Source organism: Podarcis raffonei, chromosome 6, assembly GCF_027172205.1.
Source record: "Podarcis raffonei isolate rPodRaf1 chromosome 6, rPodRaf1.pri, whole genome shotgun sequence".
Lineage (NCBI taxonomy): Eukaryota > Metazoa > Chordata > Lepidosauria > Squamata > Lacertidae > Podarcis > Podarcis raffonei.
In genome coordinates this window covers 64,017,731-64,045,217 of record NC_070607.1, presented here as the reverse complement: position 1 = coordinate 64,045,217, position 27,487 = coordinate 64,017,731, and the positions used below count along the sequence as shown (strand labels likewise).

General features: G+C 44.9%; 1 protein-coding gene across 2 annotated transcripts; it reads right to left on the bottom strand.

The window, feature by feature from the left end:
- Positions 1–1,949: 1,949 nt before the first annotated feature.
- Positions 1,950–27,487, bottom strand: MOV10 (Mov10 RISC complex RNA helicase). Of its 2 annotated transcripts, none has more exons than XM_053393501.1 (21): positions 27,145–27,487; positions 21,933–22,029; positions 20,758–20,882; positions 18,879–19,102; positions 17,162–17,402; positions 15,091–15,228; positions 14,624–14,783; positions 13,891–14,045; positions 13,017–13,193; positions 12,682–12,829; positions 11,648–11,809; positions 11,375–11,478; positions 10,113–10,210; positions 9,530–9,649; positions 8,610–8,712; positions 7,698–7,815; positions 7,428–7,622; positions 6,699–6,764; positions 5,855–5,980; positions 5,534–5,622; positions 1,950–3,649 (listed from the first exon to the last, which is right to left on the bottom strand). In XM_053393501.1, the coding sequence occupies exons 1-21, from the start codon at positions 27,276–27,278 to the stop codon at positions 3,520–3,522; spliced, it is 2,910 nt and encodes a 969-aa protein (XP_053249476.1). In that variant the 5' UTR covers positions 27,279–27,487; the 3' UTR covers positions 1,950–3,519. The 2 variants fall into 2 exon arrangements, with proteins under 2 accessions (XP_053249476.1, XP_053249477.1); XM_053393502.1 differs by lacking the exon at positions 27,145–27,487 and adding an exon at positions 22,769–22,962.

The window sequence follows — 27,487 nt, the reverse complement described above, 5'->3', positions numbered from 1 at the left end:
TAGGCCTTACTTCTGAGTAGACATTCTTAGGATTGCAGCTTCAGCCAGTTTGGCTGGCCTCTTTAGGCAAGGTGAGGCAACAGATAAGACCAAGTTCCTTGCATTTTGCTACTGTAAGATGGAGCTCTGCGAGCAGGATCCTCATATCAGATGTTAAACCATCATCCTGTGTTGAGAGTTTTTCTTTCGTATTCTCCTTTGCAGGCTTTACATTTGAAAAATTTTGAGTCGTCAGAGTTGGAGTGGCTTCTAAATCAATTAGAGGTAGGAAGCGATTTTGGGTTTCCACCGCAAAGCAATGCTCAGCATTGTCACTCCCTCTTCTATTCCGGTGAGGCACCAACCTTGATAGTTTTGGTTTAGGGGATGATAGGGGCTCGTCAAAGTCTCTCAAGCGTTTGTTCTGACCCATACTTTCCTCAGGCCAAGGATTATACGATTCTTAAAATAACATAATAACCCTCTCTCCAATTAGGATAATGGCGTTCTCTTCTCTTTTAGCAGCCGAGGCCGGCCCGCTGATAAGAGAGAAACAAGGAGCAGTCTGCAACAATCTGGAGCAGGGCCAAATCTCTCAGAAAGTTGCCATAGCATGTAGCTGCAGCAATTATAAAATGCTTCAAAGACTGACTGGGTCAGTTAAGATAAAATATAAAGGATTAAAAGAAGATTAAAAGAAATCCGAAGAGCACCGGTAAGCGCGTCTTACCTCGGCGCCATGTTGAAAGCTTCTCCTCCTCTCACTCTGGTGCATAGAGAAGGCTTGGAGAGGAAAATGTCATGGGTGGGAAGCCATGGACTTCCAGATGCATGTTGGAGGACCACTAGCAGCCCTGACCGTGCTACTGGTTTGTAATGGGTCACAGCTGTTCTGGATGTAAACTTGATTCTACTTTTGTACTTTGAAATTACCAATTATGGCAGCAGTTCACGATCCAAGGAAAGGAACTGCATATGTGCCGCCAGCACCAACAGCAGTAAGACTACACTAGAATGAAAGAAAACAGCCACAACCTTTAGGGAATTCTTCCTCAAGTAGGACTTCTGAGAGTTTACAGCTCTCCACAGAGCTGCACCACTTTGGTTATCCCCTAGTTGCAAATTCATTGTCAGTATTTATGGCCACAGTTGTGCCAGGAACTGCAGAAGAAACCAACGTTCTTACTCTTCTGTTTACTTCAGAGGCAGGCAAAGAGCCAAACATTGCTGCTCCAATCTGTGAACTGTACCAGCTGCTCCCTTAACATGCAGCTCTCCAAAGGCTTTGTGAATAATAGTTGCTATTTGTACCATTCACAGCGTCATCTCCTCAGCAGGCAGAAATAAAAAATGACACAATGGCAATAAAGCAGAATCTTGCCCCAGGGGAGGAAGAATGTCACTTTAGCTGAGCAGTGTTTTGAGATTAGGTTTTACTTATCCATGGGGCGAGAAAGAAAAAAGCATGTTTCCAAACTCCTGAAAGACTCCTGCAAGAAAAGGACCTCTGTTTGTCTAAACTACAGCATAACATCCTTCTACAATACATGTTGCTGTAGGAAAGTTATTTCTCCAAGGGGTTAAGTTTTATTTCCCTTTCAATACTCAAACATGGGGTAATCCAAAACCTTAGTTGCTGGAGATTCCAGATTCCAGCAGGCTGCATCAGAGGCAGAAGTTAGGAAAAGAGGATAACACAGGTGCAGGCTAAATTAATTCCTTGCATACACTGTTGTGACTCTGATCCAGACAGAGCCACAACAAGTTTTTTGTTTTGTTTTTTGTAAAGACGATGACAGGGGCAGTCCCAAGAACGTGCTAAAAAGACATGTATTTTGAAACTTAGAATAATGTGTACTTGACCTACTCTCCTTCTGCCCCTGTTCTCTCTTTTTTCCATCAGTACTACAACAGGAAGGTGGGTGGAAAGGGAAAGTAGGGCAGTGTCTCATTCAATAACATAATACACATAAATTCTAGAAGCTTTAATGACAATCCAGTAGAAAAAACACCTGATAAAATCTGATACAGTCTTGGAAATGGGAAGGGCTTAAGAGTTAAGGTTCATCTTCCCCCTGGTCCCCCAAAACAATTTCATGATAAACTTTAAATGCAGCTTGAAATAGAAATCTAGCTGTCAGTCTCTGAACCGCAAAAAGGGAGGGAGCGTTTCCTCCTGCCAGTTTCAAAAGGAGAGGTTAAGCCTCTGCACTCAGTGCCATTCCCCAGTCTTTTCTTATTTCTGATTGCTTTATAATCCAGCACATCTGTGTTTCAAACTAATACCAGTCTTTTCTCATACACCACTGGACACAAAAGGAAGGAATGCAGAGAAGTCTTGCGCAACAACAAAGTGAATTTACACTACATTAGGTGTATGCAGGTAACGGCACACTGCATTCCCTCTTGCACAATTAGGATTTCTTTATAAAATTCTGGCTTTAACCCCCTGAGATAAATAGTAATAGGGAGCTCAAACATGATTCATTTATAGTTGGGCCATCATCTGCTTTTTCAGTATGTAAACAGGAGAAATAACTTATTCAAGAATGCAGGCTGCAGTAGCAGTACCAAGATTTAAGACAGTACAGGTCCTCAGCGCTCATGTCGCCATTCTGGGTCCATTTGCTGCTGGACGTGACTCTCACCAGAATTGTTGCCTGCAGAGAAGGAAAACCAGATGAAGAGCAAAAGAAAGTGCTTCCTTAGTTTGCCCTTGCTTCCAAATTGATCTGACATGCTCCAGAGCTGCCAATTTATTGGTGGGGAATATGTTATAGCAGAAGGACCTGTGCTGCATTGTGATCACTTGCCAAGCTCCAGCTGCCAGGACTTTCCTCTGCGCTCAAGCACCCATCGCCTTGACAATGTGCAGCTCCTTGCACTGACAAGGCAGCATTCAGGGGTACTTAAAAGATAGGCACTTCTTTAAAATAAATACACAGGACTTTGTCCAACAAAAATCATTTATGCTATGTTATTTTGCAATCCTTATTCATCAAAATATATGAAGTGAGTTGCAGTGAAAGTCCACATTTGTGTGTGTGTGTGTGTGTGTGTGTGTGTGTGTGTGTGTGTGTTTAGAAAGAAAGCAGGATTTCTAAACAATCAACACCCCCCCCCAATCTGGATGAAAATTGATGTTGAGCCCTTGCAGAAAATGTGCAAAAATAAAATAAAATTGAACATTGGCTTTCGTCAAATGGGTTCATGGCTGGAAAAAAATGCTGATCTTTCTCTTTTTAAATAAAGCTGGGAGGTAGAAAGGGTGGCTTCTGCAACCCTATCCATTGTACAGCACACAGGAAATGAAAAAAAATACAGCCATGGAAGTATTTCATCAAGATTCAGATGGTTGCATTTATTTTGGTAACTGCTCATCCACTCTCCAAGTCACAGACGGAACCCAGCAGAGAATTACTAGAACTGTCAACTGAGCAGCCTCCTTGGGCTGCCCCAACTCTGAAAAGGCTTTTCAGGTTAGTTGCTATGCATTTAGGATTACTATACATCCATGAAATAACTGGAGTCCAATTTAGATCACTTTAGCCTCTTACCTTCTGCCAAGGAGAGAGAAGCGAGTTCTACCAGCACGTCATCCTCTTCATTCTCATCTGCCTCATACCAATATCCTCGGCATGCATTATTGTCCTTGCAATACTTGAGAAACCTAGGGGCGCCAATAAAATAGTAGTGTTAATGCCACCAGCCTGACCCATGAGCTTTAGAGGAAGTCAGAATAATTTTAAAAGGATATATTTGCGATAAGCACAATAGCCGAGGGGATTCTTGCTCAGACGTAGCTCACTGCTTCCTGAAATGGCCCATGTCCTAATTCTTAAGTAACCATTGGCTATGAAGTATATTTCAACATCAGTTCTTGCTTAAGCGTGTGGTGTGATTAGAATCGCATGTCCCCAGGACAGGGAGCCACAGAAGTAAGTGCCTACTTTGCAACCACAAGATCCCATGTTTAGTTCCTGGCATTTCAAATACCTGGGCTGGAAAAGATTTTACATCAAGGTCTTGGTAAGCTGAAGCCAGTCAGAGTAGACAACACCAGGCTATATGAACCAACAGTCTGATTCAAGATATGGCACATTCATGTTCATAAAGAACCAAAGGTCTATATAAATGCAACACCTTGACGGAGGCAGGATGCCCTGTCTATTCCCAGGGTACAGGCACAACTCTCTGCAGTCTGGATCACAATGCACCACTGTTAGAAAGTGAGAGGGAGGTGCTGGCAGAACCAAGGGCTCCGGGGTAACTCACTTCAGTTAGCCAAGCCACACAATACAACATTACACAACTGCTGTTGAATTAAGAACTGCTGCATGGCCCACACATTATGGAGAAACATCAAGGCTATGGGGTGAATTTGTTGCTACTGCCGGCAGGGTTTTGGTCCAAGAATGGTCATAAATGCACGGGTCAATAGCTGCACAGATGGAGCACCACATGCAGGCCAATCAACACAAACTCTCACGGAATCATCAGGGAATCCTTAGCTCTGCTTGCTCAAACCACAAAGGAACAAAGGGAGGGAAGACTGGGCTGAAATGGCTGAGGGGGGACGATGGACCGCCTCTCATGGTATGCCCCACAGAGGACCTTAAGGTCCATGAATAACCATAGTTTAGAGGTCCTGGGCCCTAAGGAAGTCAGACTATCCTCCACCAGGGCGAGGGCCTTTTCAGTGATGGCTCCGACCTGGTGGAATGCTCTGTCCCATGAGACTAAGGCCCTTCAGGATTTAACCTCCTTTCGTCGGGCCTGGAAGACAGAGCTACTCCACCTGGCCTTTAATTTGAACTCAGCCTGATCTTTTATTTCCCTTCTCTTCCCTCCCCCTCCCCTTTTATGAAGATTACCCGCTCTGAGACCCCACAACTAATTCTCCCCTGGCTTCCTCGCTGGCCCAAGTAGGACCAATTCAGCCAGCTAGCCCTGGGAATTATCTAATGCTTAAAAGGTAAAGGGACCCCTGACCATGTCCAGTCATGGCCGACTCTGGGGTTGCGGCGCTCATCTTGCTTTATTGGCCGAGGGAGCAGGCGTACAGCTTCCGGGTCATGTGGCCAGCATGACTAAGCCACTTTTGGTGAACCAGAGCAGCGCACGGAAACACCATTTACCTTCCCACCAGAGCGGTACCTATTTATCTACTTGCACTTTGACGTGCTTTTGAACTGCTAGGTTGGCAGAAGCAGGGACTGAGCAACGGGAGCTCACCCCGTCGTGGGGATTCGAACCACTGACCTTCCGATCGGCAAGGCCTAGGCTCTGTGGTTTAACCCACAGCGCCACCCGCATCATCTAATGCTTATTTCCCCTAAATTGATTTCTGAATTTTGAATTTTATTGTTATTCATGTTTTTATACTGTATTTTATGCTGCTTTTACAATTAAGTGTTTTAAATTTGTTGTTAGCTGCCCTGAGCCCAGTTTTTGAACCGGGAAGGGCAGGGTATAAATAAATTATTATTATTATTATTATTATTATTATTATTATTATTATTATAGGGTGTAGGAACTGGAGGGCAACACTTACTCGCTCCAGCATTGATCCTTGCTGAGAGTAGCCGGGTTTCCTACAATTATCAAGAGTGCCTTGGCTCTTGTAATGGCCACATTGAAGCGCTGAAAGTGGAGAGAGTAAAAAGAAGAAAAATTAATCCACCTGGCCTGGCAGTAAGTGACAATGCCATTCATAAACACACTATGACCAAGCCAAGCCACAAATACTGCTTCTCTCGCAATCTCTGGAGGGGAGGAACGCAGGTGTAGTGTGTTCTGGACCTGCCCTGGATCCCAAAGGAAAGGCGACAAGGGCCTTTCTGAAGATTATAGGATGATGTGCCCAGATTTGTACCTTGGGGTTCTGAAGGAAGCCTATACTGAACTCCTCATCTATATTGAAGTAATTGCTGCTGCTGCGCACTGTTGAGATGAGCACCACACGCCGCTCCTGGCCCTGGAACTCTTCAACACAGCCAACCTGGAGGGAGAGAAGCAGAATAGCCAGATAACAAGGATTAGGAAAACAAATCTTCAAATCCCAAACTCAGGAAAGGCAAGCAGCTTAGCTGGGGGCCTTCTTTCTCCTGGTACTGAGATGCTTGATCCTGCTGCCCTCCAGATGTTGCAGGACAACCGCTCCCATCAACATAGATAATTGGCAATGCTGTAGTTCTAAGTCAATCACCATCTGGAGGGCATCTTCAGGAAGGCTGAGGAAAACTCCTGCCTGAAAGCCAATCAGCGTAGACCAGGGTATTCCAATCTTGAGTCTCTAGCTGCTTTTGGACTACAATTTCCATCATCCCTGACCACTGGTCCTGCTAGCTAGGGATGTAGTCCAATAACAGCTGGAGAGCCAAATTTGGAAGGCCCTGGTGTAAACAATACTGAGTTAGATGAACCAATAGTCAGATTCCATATAAAGCAACTTATTGTGTTTCTGTCCTTGATGCAGTGCTTACTCTGTTCCCACAGCACTGTGATGTAAGAAGGCATACTTCATCATACAAAACCTCACTTGGAAACTTTTTTGGACCATATGATTAGCCACTGCTGGACACACAAGTAGCAGAACAGATGGATTTTTGGTTGGGTGCAACAAAGCTATTCTTATTTAAGATGAACCACGTCTGCTGTGGATACATATCCAAACCATTTCTCCCTTGGCACGACTGGCAGGAAAACTTAAGTCTCACCTTTAGTTCCTTGATATCATTCACACCCTTTAGTTCCAGACCAATGGCTTTTCTTATCTTCTCCACCTGGGAGAGAAAAGCAAAACCAGTTATTCGTGCACCCCCTCATTCTTATTGTCCGATTCAGTCTCTAGCAAGCAAGAATACTGCACGTCTGCTGTCTAATGCCCTCAGCAAATGGATGAATTCCTTTGGGCCACTAAATAGGGATGGTGGCTTCAGAAATCTTCCCTGCCGCAAATGGGCAGGGTAGCCTTTAATTCTCTGTTGATGCAATGGGAGTAACTGGTCTGATATTCCTGGTAGAGATGATGGGAGTGGTGCAGGAAGGATTCAGACCCTGGGCAAAGGCTATACTATATTGGCCCTGCAGTCACTGCTACCTTTAGCAGAAACCCAGGACATGATGGAGCCTTGAGGTTACACAGCACAACTATTCACAGCATCCACATGGAGAATGCAAGACATAGCCTGGGCCACACATGACTAGCTGCAACCACCCAAAAGCAAGTTATATGACTGCCACACCACATTTTTAGCTGCTCCAACCGTAACAGCCATGGCATCTGTCTACAGCAGAGTGCATCCTTCCACTGACCACATGCATGCATATAACTAGTTGCAACCACCTAAGTTGGAGGACAACTTGGCCAATGAAGAGGCTCCAAGTTTCCATGACTCCTGGAAGGGAATCTTGTTCAGTGAGCTGGGACCAGCAGAAGATCTCACCTGCTTCCTGTATGGAGTGATGACTCCAATCTCTTTGGGGGAAATGCGAGACATGCCTTTCTTGCCGTGCTCCTCCAGGAGCAGTTTTTTGAGGTAGTCAGTCAGCACTTTAACCTCGGCCGTGTTGAAAAACGAAGGGCTGTTCCCTTCACGCTGGTCTTCCCCGCAGACTCCGTGAAAGATGATGGGAAACCCCTGCAAGGAGAAAGCACGCCGACTCAGCTGTGCTCATGCCTATGGCAGAATTCCCAGGTGCCTACCGCTCCTCACCTGCTTCACCAGCTCCTTCCATTTGCAGTAGGACTCAGTGATGCCGTGGTCGCCATGCTCCTGCAGCTCCCCATCATAGAACTTATCATTGGGGAACTTGAGGATGGTAGCATGGGACCTGGGGGGCAAGGAAGACAATAATTTAGCACATACAAGATCCTTTGGACCATGGCAAGTCACTTTCCTCTTATGCTCATAATAATGCAATGCCACATTACACAAAATGGGCCCACTGGTGCTGCAGCAGTGTTTGATCCTTTTCACTTAGATACAAATGGTAAATGGGTGGCCTCCATGTCATGCCATTTGTAAATAACTTTCACAAGTTGGCAGGAGCTGAGTGTGTGAAGGTAAGCGAGTGCTTTTCTTTTTAGGAAATGGGCCAAGAGGCTGTGGGAGAGGCAAAACTTGCCTCTGTGTGAAGGCCATCCCTCTGAAAAGGAAAGGGTAGTAGTAGTTGTAAAACACGACGTTTACAGACTGCAATTTGTAAAAATGTGTTAGATGTCACTATTCTTTGAAGGCGGTGGCTTCCTTCCATGAAATGGGTCTATAAACATCTGGGATCCAGACCTGAATCTCTCATTCCAGTCCCTAGTTGAAGTCACTCTTCTGATATCTTACCCTCAAGTAAAATAAACATTTTGTCTGTGTTTTAGGGCAAGAAGATCATTGTTTAACAGTAACTGGCAACCTTTCTGCATTAGTATAAAGCATTGGCTGGCCCCACTTCTGCTATAGTCTCTTAAGAAGCTGGCCCAGTCCACTTATCAACCTGAATTGGGAAGACAGAACCCAGGAATACCACTCAAGTCAACTTAATGTAACCTGTGTTACATTAAATAGGCAAGATCCATACAGACACACTTGTGCGCCACCTGCTGGAATCCTGAGGCAGAGCAGTGAATGTACCTGTAGTTACGCAGCAGCTTAGTGACAAACTGTGGATTGTAGCTCCCATCCTTCTTTGCGTACAGTGAGTTTTCATGCATCAGCCGCTCCAGCAGGGAAAGTCCTATAAGAGCCGAGATGCTGCTCAGAGCTTCCAAATGAATGCAAGGGACTGGGGCTGGGAACTCTCTTATCTATCCTTTTCTAAACCCTTTTTCAGAACAGTGCTAAGGCCCAATTCATGCGCCTGTCCTGCAGCACAGTTGCTGCTAAGAACAAGAACGATGCGGGTGCAACCTCAAGAGGGGCAAGCCATTTGTGTGAAGCACGCTCACATAATTTGAGTCAACTTGCAAAAATCTCTCCGTTTCAGAATGTTTTGTTTATGCACTTAACATAATTGCCAGCTGTATGGTGCAGTTTTGCAGAAACAGCTCAAGAAGCACTGAGGAAGCTGCTTCTTACTGAGCCTGGACCAAGGGTCCATCTAGCTCAGCACTGTCTACACTGATTGGCAGCAGCTCTCCCACATTTCAGGCAAGCGTCTTTCCCAGCCCTAATCTGGAGATGCCAAGGATTGAACCTGGGACCTTCTGCAGGCAACCCCCATTCTCTTATCACTGAGCCTTGGCTCTTCCTCAACTTGCCACATGGGTTGCATCCGCTGCAACAACTGTATTGCTGGCATTGCATGAATTGAGCCTAGAAGCAGACTGTTCAACAAGGGAGGAGTCCGCACAGAGACTCCTTTGGTTGAATCAACCATTGCCCACTTAAAAACCCACTCGGAAGATTTCAGCACAGAGCTCAAATGATTTATGCTCCTCCTCCTCCTCCCAACCTTAAGAACAGATACCTCAACTTGCATGAAATGCCACGCAAAGCAAAATAAAATACATGTCAGTGGGTTTTTAAAAAATTGCTACCTGCTCCTTACTCACCTAAGCCATGCTCCTTAGCCAGAGGAGACCTCAGGATTGGTCCCAGTTGCTGGGGATCACCTGCCAAAACCAGCTGACCTCCTTTAGCATTAGTCCTTGGGTCCATCATGGCTAGGATGCCTAAAGGAGGAGCAGAAAAAGACAGGGTTCTAGCCATTTGCTCAGTCTGGTCCGTAAGCAGAGTCCTGGGGCTTGAACTTTAATCTGCTTTCCCCTAAAGCAGAATAAAGCTTAGAACTACAGAACTGACTAGACCTGGAATGTGTTTTGGGAAAGGCAGCCTGATCATCAACAGCGGAAGCAAATACAGAAAGCAAACAAGATAAGCTAAATGCTGTTTAAAATGAGTGAAGGACGTTTTAGGAAGAAACATTTTGATTCAGGGCCTTCTGGAACTCTGGGGGCTGAACATAGTGAAACATGCTAGCGAGAACATACATGACGAGGCAATTGCCCCACAATGAACCCTGTCAGTTTAGTGAATAAAATGAAAGTTTGCATTCTGTTCCATTAAAAACCAGCATGTTAAAAAAAAAAACGTTTCCCACAGAAATTACAATCCTTTTCAGGGTAGAAAACGCACCTGCAATGGCAATCAGGCTCTGAGGTTCCTCAGCATGACCACTCTCATCGATGAAGACGTGAGTAAAGTGTCCCGGAGGGAACTGAGCATAGACCACCCTAGCCAGGAGAAACAAAAGGGAGCACAGGGAGGATATCTGACTTCCCAGCTAGAGGACAACCACATCAAGTGGCCGTTTAACAGAGGAGTCACATGGAAGATGGAGGAAGAAGCTTGTTTTCTGATGTCCCAGAGGGTAGGAACAGAATCAGTGGGTTCAAATTGCAAGAAAGGAGATTCTGAATAAACATTAGGAAGAACTTTCTGATGGCAAGAGCTGTTCGCCAGTGGAATGGACTGCCTTGGAAAGTGGACTCTCCTTCATTGGAGGTTGTTAAGCAGAAGTTGGATGGCCATCTGTCACCGATTCTTTAGCTGTGATTCCTGCACTGCAGGGCAGACTAGATGACCCTTGGTGTCTCTTCCAAGTCTGTGATTCTATGTAACGTGGCTGCCATCAAAAATGCCATTTCTGTTTTGGTCTGGATTCCATTCACACGGTGGCAAACAGCAGTTATGTGGCGTCCTGAGTACTAAACCAGGGCCTTCAGTAGCAGCTGTGTCACTATGGTCTTAACTCTGGTTTTAGGTTTCACAGATAGCAATGTAACATGCCCAGAAGAAAGAATTGTGCTTCAGATTGGTGTCTTGGTGAATTGCATCAACTGACAACTAAAACATTTTCTCTCAAAAATAGCTAATAAAGACCATCTTGGCTGTGAGTCCTGGAATACCTGCTCCCTTCCTTGCAGACCATTTCCACCTGGCCTGGGAGGGCAAAGTCCTGACTTACACCAGCTGCAATATCTGAGGGCTGCTATTGATTATTTTTTCTATCTTTATTTTAGATCTTATTATGATTCATGTGGAAATGTTTAACGTGGTTGTGTATTTCTCAATGTTTTATTTATTGCTTAGGACTACTTTATGCTTGTAATTATGTAACTTTTTATGTTGTAAGCGGCCTTGAGCATGGTTTTAACTAAGGAAAGGCGGAACACAAATAAAATGATGCATGTATTTATGTATTTCATCTCCTTCAGTGGTGACTGGCAAAGAGAATGTGAAAGGGTTTATTTAAAATTTTGTGGCAACAATGGTAACAAAACAGTTTTCCATCTAAACATATTATGTCTTCCCCACTACATATGCAAACTCATACAGTTTTTCACTTCTCACCTATTCTCATTTGTCATTTTTGAATGATATCTGAGCCTTCTTACCTTCCTGCTGTTATCAGGGTGGTGATGATCACTCCGTAGTTTTCTAGAATCTCCCTGCTAGGAAAGACGGGAGAATCCAGTTTCTTGTCCCAGTTACAGACATGCTAGAAGCAAAAACAGGTATTAGACATAAACTGGGCTCTAGCAACATCCTTGTTCGCCTTGTATCCAAGGAGGAAGAGGGTACTACAAGCTTACTACCCTGAGAGGTGTGAATAAAGAACCCTAGGTAGGACAGAACATTTAGCTTGGACACATGGAACTAGTATATACCTTGATATCCTCAGGGATGGTGCGGTAATCCCTGCTGCTAGCATTCATCCTGTAGATCTTCCTGTGCTCCACATGTTTCAGAAGGTGCTGACAGAGCAGGTCAGAGGCACTGTTGGAGGGGGCGCAGGCAAGCACGTGGGAACCCTCAACATGCTTTAGTACCTGAGTAGGATAGGGAAATAATACTGGGGGACTGGTGGCCAGCCAAAGAAAACACTTCCAGGCTTTTAAGGAACGGTAGCATTCAGAGTGCTCAAGAGTTACCCTGAGACTGGTCCAGACTTACAGGATGCAAGATGGGGATGATAACAAACCAGTTAGGTGAGTATCCTGGTTCCATCATTTCAATACTCTTAATCAAGTCTATTTCTCTCCCGCATTTAATAGTACAGTGGTACCTCGGGTTAGGGATGCGGGTGGCGCTGTGGGTAAAACCACAGTGCATAGGACTTGCCGATCGTATGGTCGGCGGTTCGAATCCCCGCAGCGGGGTGAGCTCCCGTCTTCGGTCCCAGCTCCTGCCCACCTAGCAGTTCGAAAGCACCCTTAAAAGTGCAAGTAGATAAACAGGTACCGCTTTATAGCGGGAAGGTAAACGGCGTTCCGTGTGGTGCTCTGGTGCAGGCTCGCCAGAGCAGCGATGTCACACTGGCCACGTGACCCGGAAGTGTCTGCGGACGGCGCCGGCTCCCGGCCTCTAGAGTGAGATGAGCGCACAACCCTAGAGTCTGGCAAGACTGGCCTTCGGGCAGGGGTACCTTTACCTTTTACCTCGGGTTAAGTACTTAATTCGTTCCAGAGGTCCGTTCTTAACCTGAAACTGTTCTTAACTTGAAGCACCACTTTAGCTAATGGGGCCTCCTGCTGCTGCCACGCTGCCAGAGCATGACTTCTGTTCTCATCCTGAAGCAAAGTTCTTAACCCAAGGTACTATTTCTGGGTTAGCGGAGTCTGTAACCTGAAGCGTCTGTAACCCGAGGTACCACTGTATACTCAATGATAATCTAATCACAGTGATCAAGTTCTCTCCTCACCTGCTTAATGGCTTCCACCATAGTGACTGTCTTGCCCGTACCTGGTGGCCCAAATATAAGGTACGGGGCTGGTCTGGACATGCCTGCTACCACCTGATGGACAGCTTTCACCTGCTCTTGGTTGCTCTCCAGATTCCGGTCATGTAATCTGAAAGGTGGGAAGAGTGAGTGAGAAAAAAGAAGAGGTACCAAAGAGAAAGTAAAATGGCATGTTCATACCACATACTCATATGAACCCTCATCTCTAAGACCTCCATACAGTTAGGGCATTTCCACGGCAGAAAGGGACCTTTGTCCACTTCCAATCTCTCCCTGCTTCCTTTCCATACACTCACCTGAGCGGCTGACCGACAGTGAGTAGAGAATGTCCCAGTGAGAAAGTTGGGAATAGCAGGTTCTGAAGTTTCCTCTCTTGGGCAAGGTCAACGGCACGATGCTGGACTCGTAATGGCAGACGACAGAAGGTGAAATTCACATCAAACTTCATTTTATTGATGAAGCGAGATGTCAACCTGGGAAAAGGAAAGGGTGCTGAATAAATTACCAACAAGCTCTGGGCATCGCTGATCTCAGGTCACTTACGCAGGATACCAATTTCCACCAACCTTTCTAGCTCCAACTTGCATACCCTTCCCCCACACAATACCACCTGCTGAATCCATCCGCTTGAGAGCCACCTGCTGCCAATTCAGGCCAATCATAAAGTCAAACTATCCAACTACACTGCTTCTCTTTCCCTTTCAACTACTTCCATTTCCTCCTTAACCTTCAGGGCAATCCCACCCCCAACCCGCTTCAGCCATTCTTCAAAAGCCCACAGACCAAAACTGCTCCACTTCATCTGCTGGTCCCACCTGACCTGCTGGAACTAATGAATTTGCTTTCCAATACTGTCTACCAACCTCCTGGACTTTGCTTCCCCTTCTTTCTTTTGCCTGCCTACAATATTGCATCTCTTGAGTTTTGTCCATCTGATGGTGTCTCTAGCAAGTGAAAATCTAGGTTTGACAGCTCCTGACCCAAAGGATATCCCTTTGCTTTTAACAGCCAAGTGATGAAGAAAGGCAGAGCAGGTTCTGCAATGTTGTGAATTACATCTGCTACATGTCCACAAACACAAAATTACAAGTAACCACACCTGAGTTGGAAATCTTAATTCCATTTTCAATGGAAGGAGGTCTAAACAAAGCCTCAGGCTGGAGGACTCACCTTTCAGAGAAGCCCAGCTTGAGTTTATCCCATTCCACAGCATGGACATAGCCCTTGTATTGGACAATCGGGTGCCGATTGCGCTCTTCAGCCAATGTTACTAAAATATGATCCCCTTTCAGGACTGATGGGCGGTTCTCGGCCACACCAGGTGCCTAGAGCAGAAAACAGAGCCCAGTCTGAGAGGCAACCTTGCCCTTTTAACTTCATGCTCCCAATAACTACCTGAAGAGGAGAAGGCGGCATCTTGCACACAATCTGGTCCTCTCTGTTGGTGCCTCCTCAGCTGACTTCTACATTGACTTGCTTGCCCCCTTCCTGCTCTCCAACTTGTTCACCTCCAACACTCTCTTCACTGCTCAGCACTGATTTGGCATGTTCCTCCTCAGCACCAAAGGAAAGGGGCACCATGAAGTCCTTGAGATCTCCTCTCACCTCCCCAAGTACTGGAAACAGCTGAGGAGTGCACATTAGGGTGTACCTCAGCTGCTCCTAGTGTCCATCAGTGGAGAAGCACAGGAGAGGCGCTGGGATCTTAATGTGCTGGGAGGGGGAAGGTTGTGTGTTTTAGTGTGGATGGCAGGAGAGGGGAGCCCAGGCCTGCCAACAAGTGTCCCAACCCACACTACATTCAACCCAAAGCCCAATCCACATCCCTGATCTAACTGCTACATATGATTCCCACAATATGAGAAACTCTCTTCTCTAAGAGAACTCTTTGTCTGCTGCTTACCGTCAGGACAAGAAACTGACTATTCTTGTCTGCTTCCATGCAAACATCAGACTGATCGTATCGATGAATGTCCACCTCCATCTGGATCTCCTCTAGGTAAAGGAGCAGATGAAACTTCTTACTGTAGTTGTCAAACTGCAAGGCAGCTTTCAGGTCGCTCCTATGGAAATGAATCATAGTATCAAATCAAATTTAACCTTCTCAATTCATGAAGTTGGAAGGAACCTCACCGGTTACCTGGTCCAACTTCCTGTCAATACAGAAAATCGACTACTGCAGCAGCATCCCAAACCAGGAAATGCACTGAACCCCCAACAGGTAGCCATCCAACTTCTGCTTATAAACCTCTAAGGAAGGCGAGTCCACCACCTTCCAAGGGAGTTTGTTCCACTGTTTAACAGTTTGTAAAAATATAGCAATATGCGCTTAATAAGGGAAGAAACATTGGAGGAGGAGGGCGGTCTTACCGGAGCTGTGCAATCTTCTCACGGGTGCCATCTTTGGGCGCGTGACCTTTATTCATGCATTCTACCTGATACTTCAGGTCTCGTGGGTAGTTGTAGTGCTGCAGAGGTATGTTTTGCTTAAGGTCATAGTTCCAAGTGCTAGAGGGGTAAAAAGCAGTGCAAGGTTTTATTGATTAATGTCACGTGTAACAGGACAACCCCCAGTTGTAGCAATGCTAACTCCCGTATAGCATGTAAGCTGTCAATCTGAGCAGCAAGCAAACAATTCCAGTTACCACCGAGCAATACTTCACTTTCTCTCACAGGAGAATTAATTCAATGATACAAAATCAAAGGGCGTGGCACTCTCACCCTCTGGTGACCCACCACCTCCCTTTGGTGTTGACCCTTATATGTTTGGCCTGCTGTCCTGCAGAAGCCCTCTTATCTAGTCTGTGGGCTGGGAGGCAAGTCAATTAATTGCATCCGTTTGCACTTGTCTACTCCTCAGGAGTCTTCTGACTGCTAGAGCAACCAGTAAGTACATGTGTGCAGCTGCAGTGCTTGTGGCATGAGCAGCGGCTGTGACAGTTTCCTCAATTTGCAGATGTGCTCATAGGCCCCCAAAGGTTGCTGATTCCTGGTATAGAATGTTAGGTTCTGCACAGTCTCCCTGTAGGCAGTTTGCATCCTTTACTTGCAAGTTGAACAATGCCCCACAAATTCCCAGAATGGCCAGTTGCAAGGAAGATCCAGGAACCTCTCAAAGCTCTACATGGATGGCCAAATTCACAGAAGCATGTCAACCTCTTGATGATTACACCAAGTGGTTCCTAGCATTTGTGGAACAATAACCATAGATCAAACACTATAGACAGTGCTTTGATATGCAGTGATGCAGATAATTGGATGTGAGGTGGTATATTTACAAGCAGCAGCTCCTTTGACTCCCTCCCGTTGTAGGAAAAGCCTGGAATATGGACAATGCCATCAACTGACAGAAACTAGAAGAGATAGCCATAAAAATTTATCTGTATTATAATTGTACCTTTCTGTGCATTTTTGTTGTAAGCTGCTTTGAGAGCAAATATTGGTAAAAAAAATGTATCAATACACAAGTTAAAATTTCACCTGACATCTCAGACACAATATTATCCCTTTCTGTGGATGCCATTCACATGTTTGAGTCTCACTGGATGAGAAATGGCTGAGGCAGAGCTTTCCAAACTGTGTGTTGCAGCACATTAATGTGTCGGCTGCAGTGTGTAGGTGTGTCATGTGAACACTCCCCGCACTCCTCCCGGGGCTGGAAAGAAGTTAGTTTAACCTCTGGTTTGCTAGTAAAACTGAATTACTGTATTGTGAATGATGCATGTCTAAAAATTGTGTCACCAACATAAAAGTTTGGAAAGCTCTGAGCTGAGGTGTATATACACATGCATGAATCAATCCCCCACCTAGGTAGTTCATGAATGACTTATCTCAAGGAAAATTTAGGAGGAAGAATGAGGTGAAGACTTCGGAATGCTTATGGAAGGACATAAACAAGCAAGAGTTCTAACTCTATCTGAAGTCCAGCTCCACCCAACAGCTCAGACGTTGCCTATTACAGTCAGACTTTGGCTCCTGAATGCCTTGGTACTCATAAGTTTTGGCTCCCAAACCCGGAAGTGAGTGTTCCGGTTTGTGAACGTTCTTTGGAACCCAAACGTCTGATGCGGCTTCCGACTGGCTGCAGGAGCTTCCTGTAGCCAATCAAAAGCTGCACTTTGGTTTCTGAATGTTTTGGAAGTCGGACAGACTTCCAGTGTATTTATTTAGCACTGATGGAAAGCTAGGTGCTGTACAGCGTCAAGGTGAGAGTTTTAAGTATCTACATCAGCTGGGAAAGACATCAGAAAGGAAAACACTTAAGAAACTGAGTAATTCAAAGTAGGAAGGAAGGAAGGAGTGTTATATGGCAGGAGAAAAACAGCTAGGAGACAGCAAGACTGGTTAAGGACAGAGTTCTTAAAGAGTATAAATTTGAGAAGTGGTTTGACAAAGAAGGAAGCAAGAGAGAACGCAACACTAACAGAGAATCCCCACGTACTTTTTTGGTGCAATGCCTTCCACTATCTCAACTTCCTGTGGCTTGTGCAGTTTGGCTTGGTATGGCTTGTAAGGTGCTGAGGGAGCCAGCTGTTCTTCTAATTTACTGTGAGCAACAGCAGACATGAAACGTCCAATGATGAAGCGTCCAGTCTGCGCACTATCAAAATCAAACATCATGGTGACAGGAAAGTATCCGTAGTCCTTTGTCTGACAGCGCACTTGGATCCTATACGTTTCTCCTGAAAGTAACAAAGCCTCTTAACAGTACAAGCTATGAGGAGGGAGGAGGGTGCCTGTTTCTCAGTCTTTCTAGTGTAATTCCTAACAACAATATCTGAAATCAGGGGACTGAGATACATGCCCCTCCAGAATATGTAATGCAATTTATTAACTGTTAACAGATCATCTGGTTTTAAAATGTATCAAGTAAACAGAAAATGTTAATGGTTTGTGGTAACTTATTTTATATTTCATCTAGCAGAATATAAAATATTTGCTTTTTGAACACACACAAAACATGCTAGGAATTTTTTTGTGTGCTTTTATGTCTCATCTTAAAGGTAGTGATAGGAAACAATTTAATTTTTTAAAAAATTCTGGAGGAGGATGAGGGGCAGCCAATAGGGCTTCTCCACATAGTTTTGATCAGATTTTCCCTTTCACTACCATGGTGGTTTCAATTCCATGAAACTGAGGGAAAAATTGTTTCCAAAAAAGAACAAGACCCTTTTTGTTTCCCCCACCAATTTTAAAAAAGCACCTCCCCACCAACTTTAAAAAGTGCATAGCAAAAACCTTCAACCTATTTGGCTGCAATTTGGCAGGATTCTTACCTAGGGATACCTCTCATATCTGTTAATTTTCATAACAACTGCCCAAATAATGTTAGGAGAGAGTAACTCTTCCAAACAGTAAAGGCTGCCCTTATCCTTCTGTAATTTGGCAGGATTCATCCCCTCAGGAGGGAGAAAAATATATAAATTTTAAAATATGCCCAGCACAAAATCCCCATAATCTATATCTCTATTATCTGGTAGGCTTTCTCCACTCAGAAGGGTTACTATGCCTGCAAATTTCATCCACTTCTGTCAAAAGGTAAAAAAAGGGTGAAATCCATATAGTGAAAAGGGGGAAGAATTAAGCTTAGTTTTTCTGAAGTAGATTTTGCCTTGGACCCCAAGCCAAACCGCAGACTGCAGCAAACTGAATCAGGGTCTAACTCAAACTGACCCTCAATTCATCTTCAATGACATTTCAGACACTGCCCCACACCCACCAGCACCCATTTAGTGACATACTCTCAAATTTCCAAGAAAATATATAACAACAACAATACTGTTAATATATATCAATGACAATTCCGGATTTCTAGTAAAATAATAAATATAAAAGGCTTATATGCTTTTTGTGCTAGAGAAGTCCCTTCACAGTCCTTTCAGTTTGGGTGAGAAGTTGCTTGAATAATTTGTAAGTTGGTTGTCTCTGCACTGGCACTACTTTCCCTTGGAGGCTCACTAAAGTCCAAGTTTGAGCATATTCCACATGAATGGAAAAACTTTTTGAGCTGACTTTTGGGGTTTTAAGGGGTTTCAACAATATTTTTGCAACTATTTAATTGGACGGTAGTGAGATATTTTACATATCTCATGGTTACCCAATTTAATCCCCTTCAATGGGTTAACCAATACATTTCAACAAATAAGCACATAAGTTACCTGGCTGTAATTTCACAGGTAGCTGTTTATAAGCAAAGGTAAATTCACGATGTCCACGTAGTTTTCTGAAACTCGACAGCATCACTTCATTTTCTCCATTATTTTGTACCTCTATTACAATATTCTTTACTTCATTTCGAGACACATGCAAACTGATTTTACCATTCTCCCCATCACAACTCGAAACAATGTCCACTCCATGCTTCTTGGAGACCAATTCGGCTCTAGGGAATTGAAACAGCAGAGTAACAAGTTCCTAAAATATTCTATCCTATATACACATCTGCAATCGCTCCGAGATAATGCCCCATGTTCTGATGTGGAGTTATTCAGAGGGTGTCAATGATATTCTAACATTATTGTACAGCAGGAAGTAGATATAATGACCCAGTATCAAGAAGAGGAACTGAACCCATTACAGCAACACTTTTTAATGCCAACCAAATCTGCACTCAGCCCTGAAGCTCACTGGGTGACCTCAGGCCAGTCATTGGCTCTCAGCCTTAGCTACCCTCACAAGATTGTTGTGAGGACAAAATGGGGAAGAGCACTATGTATGCCACCTTGAGCTCCTTGCAGGAAGAGTGGGATAAAAATATAATAAACAAACAAACAAACAAATAGCAGCAGATAGTCTGACCTCACTTATCCATGCCAAAGTTTTCTCCAGGTTAGACTACGGTAGAGTGTTGTGCATGTCTCTGAAGGCTGCTCAAAAGTACAGTTAGTAATCTAACAACTTCATCCAGCACTAAGCAGGACTGGATATTATTATCATATTTTGCCTCAACAGCACAGTGGATCCAGTTTGAAGTACTGAGTCATTATTGGCTTTTTACATTCAAAGGCCTTGGAAGTTTAGGACCAGGATACTTGTGAAGGCCCTTCTGTCTTCATAAGACCTTCAGCTGAGGAGCCCCTGGGAATGCCCCTGCTATTGGCAATGTGACTGGCTTCTTGAGAATCTTGGATTTAAAATGTTGCTTTCAAATTTTATTTTCTTGCAAGACCGTATTGAGCTCCCTGCTCTGCCCAGCTTTTGTGAGAGTTAAGTTAAAGACCAGAATTATTTTTTCCACATCCCCAAGGCTGCATGTATACTATGACACACATACACAAATCCAAATTCCGTGCAAATATAAATAACTTAAAGGTAAAGGGACCCCGACCATTAGGTCCAGTCGTGACCGACTCTGGGGTTGCGGCGCTCATCTCGCTTTATTGGCCGAGGGAGCCAGCGTACAGCTTCCGGGTCATGTGGCCAGCATGACTAAGCCGCTTCTGGCGAACCAGAGCAGCGCACGGAAACGCCGTTTACCTTCCTGCCAGAGCGGTACCTATTTATCTACTTGTACTTTGACGTGCTTTCGAACGGCTAGGTGGGCAGGAGCAGGGACCGAGCAACGGGAGCTCAGCCTGTCGCGGGGATTCGAACCACCGACCTTCTGATCGGCAAGTCCTAGGCTTTGTGGTTTAACCCATAGCGCCACCCGCGTCCCTATAAATAACTTACCCTGCACTATGTAAATTAAGGACATTTGCATTTCCCATAATTTATTGCACTTGCTCTAGCCTTAAGCGAGGAATAAGGGGCTAGATGGCTTCTGATTATCTACCCCTAGTGAGCTAGTCAGAGTGAGCTCACAGTTTATGTTTTCAAGTTTATTTCGACAGCAAAGAGGGCTGAAAACCTTTTCTTAAATGAAGATGAAGATTCCAAAGTTTCTGAAAACAAGGGCCAACCCCAGCCCGATTTTCAGTTATGTGGTAGGACTGGGGACTCGGGAATGCAAAGACCTATCTCTGAAATGCAGAGTACTAGAAAGTTGTGCTCACACACAATCCCAGTCTTTTAAGTCTTCATCATCTCCTTCGTTACCTGTCCTTAGCACGTGACCTGCGAGGAGGTGGGGCAGCACCTGGGCTTTGGTCCTGGTCAGGCTGATCTCCAGCATCATAGCTTGGTCTCCAGTACTGATCAGTAAACTTTACTTTTTTCTTTACCTACACAAGGGGAACAAAGTGTAGTGACCATGAACAACTGGAAGACTCTGAGAATAAAGTTCATAGCAGGAAGCAGGGAGTTCATAATGGGTCATACTTTGGATTCAATACAATCCAACTTCAGAAGGAGCCTTCTCAAAGTGCCCCACCATTGGGGGATATTTTCAGTAGAACACATCTCTACATACTAGATGGAAACTTGTGTTCAGGGCTGCGTATCCTCTTTGGTTTAAAACAAACAAGAACAAATCCAAGACTTTTGCAGCAAGATTAACTCTGATTCCGTGTCAAATAATCTAAGTGCAGCTACTTGCATAAATTACTGATTTGCACATATTTTCTTTGTTCTGCTTTTGGCAGCTTCTTGCTCAATGGAAAAGGGTTTAGCACAGCAATTAAGGAAGAAGCAGACTCAAGAATGGAAAAAGTTGTTGGGCCAGCCAGCCTGTGTCCTGTATAGAAGGAATTGCCGGATGCCAAGTGAGAACAACAGTGCATTCGACTCAGCCCTGTCTACACTATTTGGTAGCTGCTTCCTGGTGTCTCAAGCAGAGGCTCTTTCCAAGTAACAGCCTTGAAATGTGTCAATGACAGGTGCCAGTAAATTAACTGTGTGAATTCTGTGTTTCCTTAGTTTTTATGGGCTTGTGGCTTCTGAGGCTTCCCTCTCACAGAAAATCTGGGTACAAGGTGGCTTGGTTTCTTCCTTCCCAAGAATGCAAAACGGAAGCATAATTTTTTGACATGGTACAGTCAAACAAGTTGATTTTGCTGTCTAAAGAGCTGAAATGGATGAATTAATAATATATGGGGACACCACTGTTATTGCTCAAGTAAACTGAGAAAGATTTACATTTTAAAAAATGTGTAAAGCAAAAGAGAGAGTGGGAGAGGGTAGACCCTAAAGATATACAGTACTGGGCCTCCATACCACCTCCCACTTTAACAGGCCTCAAGAGACCTATGCTTCAGTCTCTCTCAGGCCTAGTAGCTGCTCAAAACAATGTATCAGATGAGGAGTCAAAAATCAATAAGATAATCATCTCTCACCCTTCCAAACATCACGGAGTCCCGATGGAACCCAGCAAGGCCAAAGCGCCAGAGTGCATAGAGAACAGCCGAGAAGTTAGGTCCTCTAACATCCTCTCTGCCAACACAAGAAACAGAAAGAAGACCGTTATTCAACAAAGGAAGCTAAACTGAGCAGGACTATTCTGATGGATTAACATCTAATTCAGTACACATAGGAACTCCCCTTTTCCAATACAGTTGATAGAAAGGATTTTTTTTTTCTAGTAAGTTCTTGCATCACTGCAGCAGGAAAAACTACAAATCTTCTGCCTTCATTGTATTTTAAAGGCACAAGAGCCTTGCCTTGCCCTGAATATGCAGGCAGTCACAAATCTGCTGGCCAAATACATCTGCTGTGTATTTATGTGTGAAACTGTTTGACTTTCAGGGTTCATCCAACTGCTTTTTGTCCCCTTTTAAAGTTCCTCTTAATAAAGTTCCTTTGTTATCAAAGCAGAGAGAGTACTGTGGTAAACTAAAAGTCCAGCTAAATTTTTTGTAGAATAAGCTTTTGTGAACTTTCCTGATGAAGGGGACTCTAATCCACAATTAATGGGATCATAAATATGTTCATCTTTAAAGGTACCACAGCTCAATTGTTGCAGAAATCATTGTGCAATTGTTGAGTTTCTGTGCAACTTCTGAGTACCGTATTTGGCTTATTTTCTGAATCTGTTTATTTATAATGTTTGGTTGAGAAGCTTATACATTAAAAGCATGACATTCAAATCAATGAACAAAAACCACAAATTGGTAAACAGCATATGCATCTTGGTATACAGTTTATATTTTCTGGGATGACTGTCTACATATACCTGGTTAAACTACTTTCTGCTCTCCATTAGGATTTCAATAACAACTTAAAAGTTTGTAGCAGCAGCTTGGGCAGTTTTCATATAAACTGAGGGTAGAAGAGAACCATTATTGTTTTGTTTACTCATCTCCTTTGCCTCATGTCCTACTTGTAAATTTAGACAATTGTGTCTTACATACTTGGGACTTCCTGGGAAAGAAAGACAGGATTAACCAATTGTTTTAGAATGCCGATTTTGTTGTACTGTTACATTTGGGATAATTAAAAAGTTAGGTTTTCTTTTTTAAAAGACAGGGTGGGAAGAGAGGAGCTAACAGGCCTGGAGAACATGAACCAGACAGTTCCGGCAAATATTCAGAAATGTAAGAGTCGCTTCCCAGGCTCCTCAGAATAAAAACCTGGGAAAGTTCAATGTGACTTTTCCCTCTCCTTGTTCACTGAGCCTAGACAGAACTCCCTTGCAAATGACCTTGAAAAACGAGCCTTTTCCTATCAGACAAATTCCAAAGGAGCAGCCAAAACAAAAAAGCAATCTTGTGCCATTATGTGCTTGCTTTACTGTGCTGCGACTCCCTACCCCCCCCCCACTTTTTTTTAACATTCCAGGAATCTGAACTTAGCTACTCACTGAAAATCCTGTGCATACAAGTCTTGCCAGGAGCTAACCAAAGTACAGCCATACCTCGGGTTACAGATGCTTGAGGTTGCGTTTTTTCAGGTTACGGACCGCCGAAGCCCGGAAGTACCGGAACGGGTTACTTCCGGGTTTCGGCAGTCGCGCATGCGCAGAAGCACCGAATTGCAACCTGCGCGTGCACAGATGCAAGTTGCGAATGTGCATCCCGCACGGATCACGTTCGCAACCCGAGCGCCCACTGTATTTCTTTGAAGTGTATTTCATTTGGCACAGAACAGTTCAGGTAAATTAGGAGAAGCTGCTTGAAGCCATTAAAATATATGGGGAAGGCTAGCTCAGTGGCTGTCAGGGCTGTCTGAAGCATATGCGTCGCCGGGGTGCAAAGATCCACCTGGCGCCCCCCCCCCCAGTTGCTCAGTCCCAGGCATGCAGGAGGGTGGAGCCGGCCGGCCGTCTCAGTGTCTTGCTGGCTCAGTCACCCTGAAACTCGTGACGCAGAGCCACCCGCGGCAGAAGAGCCTGCCGCGGCACTCCAACCAATGGGTGGGCTCTTCCCCGACTCAACTCTCGGACCCCAGACTCTTGGTCTGGCACCCCTGAGAGCCCAGCACCCCACACCCCTAGCGCCTATGGGTAAGGCGGCCCTGGTAGCTGTAGTCCTCAACCTGAGCAGTACAGTATGGGAAAATTTTGTTGTTGTTTCTTACAAGCTCCGCTTCCCATGCTGCATCAGCAGCCCTGAATTTGAGTGCTAAAGTGCCTGTAACACTGAGGTGGGAAGGGGGGAGATTTCAGGGCTTGATGAGCCAGCTGGTCCCCAACTTGATGTGCAGGGAGGAAAGATTAATAAACACTCTGTATTCAAAAGTGAGGTGCAGGTTGTGCAGACAGCAAATAAATAAATAAATAATAGATTATTTCTACCCCAGCCACTCTAGGTGGCTTTCAACAGATCATTCAAAACAGAATAAAACTTCAAATATTAAAAACTTCCCTAAACAGGGCTGACTTCAGATGTCTTCTAAAAGCCAGATAGTTGTTTACGGTATTTCCTTGACATCAGAAAGCTACAGACGAGAAATATTTCTGGGTTAGCCCACGAAATAGAGCAAGGAACTCCTTGCAGAGCATCTCCTCCGTGTGCTGCCTGGGAAAGCTCTTGGGAGGAAGAGAAAATTTGCCCTCACATCTTTCTACTGTGAGCATACATTAAACAGAACAAACAATAAACTGTTTGCTAAGCAGCAGCTTGGTTCCTTGTTGTTACCTGATATTTTCATGCTGCTCTCTTCAATCAGGTTAACTGACAGGTTTCTCTGTCCTCTCTTCAGGATAAAATGGCTTTTCGCTAGCCTGTGATGGCAGTTTGGGGATTAAAAGGCTACCTCAGCTGGAGGTAGTGAGCAGGCTGTCTAGCTTTTCTCTTCTTACCTTAGAACTAGGTTGTTGCTCGGGAGATTTACTTTCCATTTTTCTAATGCTCTGCTTATAGGGGAGGATTTTGTGCATACACAATGCTCAGTGTAAGTCGTCCCATCCCCATCCCCCCATGAAGAGCCCTCCAAACATACAGAAACACCTATCTTGTCTGTGGATACCCCACTCCTTTTCATTTCCACATTGCTGAAAAGGAGAAGGGAGGTCACAATAACATTGCTGTCCTAGGCCCAGTTACCTCAGACTAGAATGGTCACATACTTTTAGCAGCTTAAACCTTGACCATTTATAACAGCCTTCCTACCAGTAAGACAAACAATGTTATTTGCACAGATAGGGTTCTGTTCTGAGGAACACTAATCATTAATCTTTTTAAGGCATGGCACAGCTTGGTCCCTTTTGCTCTTTTTCTACAATAAATTCCACCTTCTAGAAATTACAACATCTGAAAGTGACCCTTTGGGGTTCTCCTCCAACAAGTTCTCCAATTTCCAAACCAAACTCTAATTCTCCAGCCACATTCTTGTGCTCCCAGATTCTTAAAAACACCCTCTCAGGGGATGCCTACACTATCTTTTAAAACATTCTTCTCATTCCATTTTTTTTTCTTTTCAAAATTACAAATGTGAGCGCAGTAGAGAAATTCCTTTCCAACATCCAAAATGGTCATTTAAGAAAATCGTCCCAAAGAGGGGAAATTGCTTTTTTTAAAGCAGTTGTCAGCCTATGAGCAATAGTCCACTTCTATCTGATGCATATCAACACAACAGTCACTGTAAGGAGCTTCAAAGAGGAAGAAATTGGCTTGTATCCAATGAGCCAAACTATGCAGCTTCCCTATCCCACCTAACTCATCTATAAAATCTTTGAACAATCTTTCGCGTCTTCTGCCTTTTCACCATCCGAGACTGGGCCTCATTGTTACTGAGAACTCTTGTGTTGCCATTTCCACTTCCTATTTTGGTCATTTCCCGATGGCCTATTTATTGAGAATTTATCCCAATTTCTTTGAATAAAGTTTGTGGGGAGGTTAGATGATGCCAATGAATCGGGCTGTTGCATCAGAAAATTGTTAACCGCACACTTTCCAGTGCATTTTCCTGTCACTTTCCTATTGCAAAATGTCCTGTTTTGGTGGGGTAAGGACTCTGGTCACACGCAAGTGTCAAAGCCTGAATTTGCAAGTACTTTATTGGCTCCCATCCCCAAAAAGTGACTATCTGCAAGCGTCCAATAACTCCACCAGCTAGACTGCACCGCTAAACCACAAATGCACAATTTTCATAGGGAGTCCTGGGTGTTGTCGGGTTTGTTTGAGCACTTGTGTTCATTTCAGTTGCGTAATTTAGAGCCTGAGAACTGGGAGACTGAGGTGAACAGAACAAAGCTATGTATTGAGAGCTTTATTTTGGGAATATGGGAATAATTTATTTTACCCACCTTCCTAACCTCAACCTACCCAACCATAGCCACGTCAGACCATGAGAATCCTGGGAACTGTTGTTTAAGGTGTTGTGAATTACAGGCCTGGGATGGGCAAACTACAGTTCCCATAGTTCCCTTTTTTATTATTTTGGGTGGGGAAGGGAATGTGCTTTGAAGGTCTAGTGCTTTACAGAAAACATGGCTGTTGGCAGCTCTGAACCCACCAGAGGAGGCGATGTTTAAAGATCAACAGGAAAAGCTCGCCGTCCAACTTGCATGTTTCAACCAAACCATTCTGAAACCGGTCTACTTAACCTGGAGGCCAACCCATCCAATCTTCTCCTCGGGGCCCTTCCTTTCCTTCGCCTACTACCCTTCCTCTGAGCACCGTCTGACTCCCTCCCTTCGACCCCACATCCTTGCTCCATTTTTCTTGTGTTTCTCCTCAGAACCTCCTTCTCGAGCGCTAATATGTAAGGCTGAACAACTGAGAGAAGCCACCCCAGCCTTTTCCCTCCCCTCGAACACGGCCGTCTGCAGTACACCGACGTGCCCCATTTTGCGCCACGGATGCGCCTTTGCGCTGCGCCGAGAACGCAGCCGCTGCTGCTTGCCAAACTCAAAAAGGAAAGGCGTCGGGGCGCGCGAAGTTCCGCTCCACCGAGGAGACCCAGAGGCGAGTTTGAATGAAGCGAGAGGCCCGGGGGGGGGGTCCCACTCTGGGCAAGCCAGGGCTTGCTGCTCAGTAGGGATTCCAGCGCTTTCCCCTTCATTCCAAAGCCAGGAAGCCGAGAGGAAAAGCCTCCTGCGCGGCCGAGATGCTGGCCGCTCCGCCATCCTTGAACCTCTCCCGCCCCCCATCGCTCTCGTCTACTAACCTGTGCCGAAACTCCTGATTGTAGATCGCCGTCAACTCTTTTTTGTTGCTCACTTTTTCCTTGCCAGATTCCTTTAGGAACTGCAGGAACCGCTCTCCGATCTCCTTATTCTCCCTTACGGTGCGTTTAGGCATGGTGGTCGCTTCCTCGCCTCCGCTCCCACCAACAAGCTCCAGCAAATCCGCCTGGCCGGCTTCCCTCCGCCTGGGAAATGTCCCAGCCTGCAGCTTATCTGCTTGCAAGACTATCGGCTCTGAACCGGAAGAAACGAAACTGAAAGCTAATGGCCAGGCTGACTCAGGCTCCTCGTCGGCCTGGGAAGGGTGGAGACAAACCAATCGCC

Excerpts from the sequence above, each read along its gene's own strand:
- MOV10 (XM_053393501.1), bottom strand. The coding sequence starts at position 27,278 with ATGCCTAAACGCACCGTAAGGGAGAATAAGGAGATCGGAGAGCGGTTC. Across the intron at positions 20,883-21,932 it reads ACTCCGTGATGTTTGGAAGG|GTAAAGAAAAAAGTAAAGTT; the intron begins GTGAGAGATGAT and ends CCCCTTGTGTAG. Across the intron at positions 17,403-18,878 it reads ACCTGTGAAATTACAGCCAG|GAGAAACGTATAGGATCCAA; the intron begins GTAACTTATGTG and ends TGTTACTTTCAG.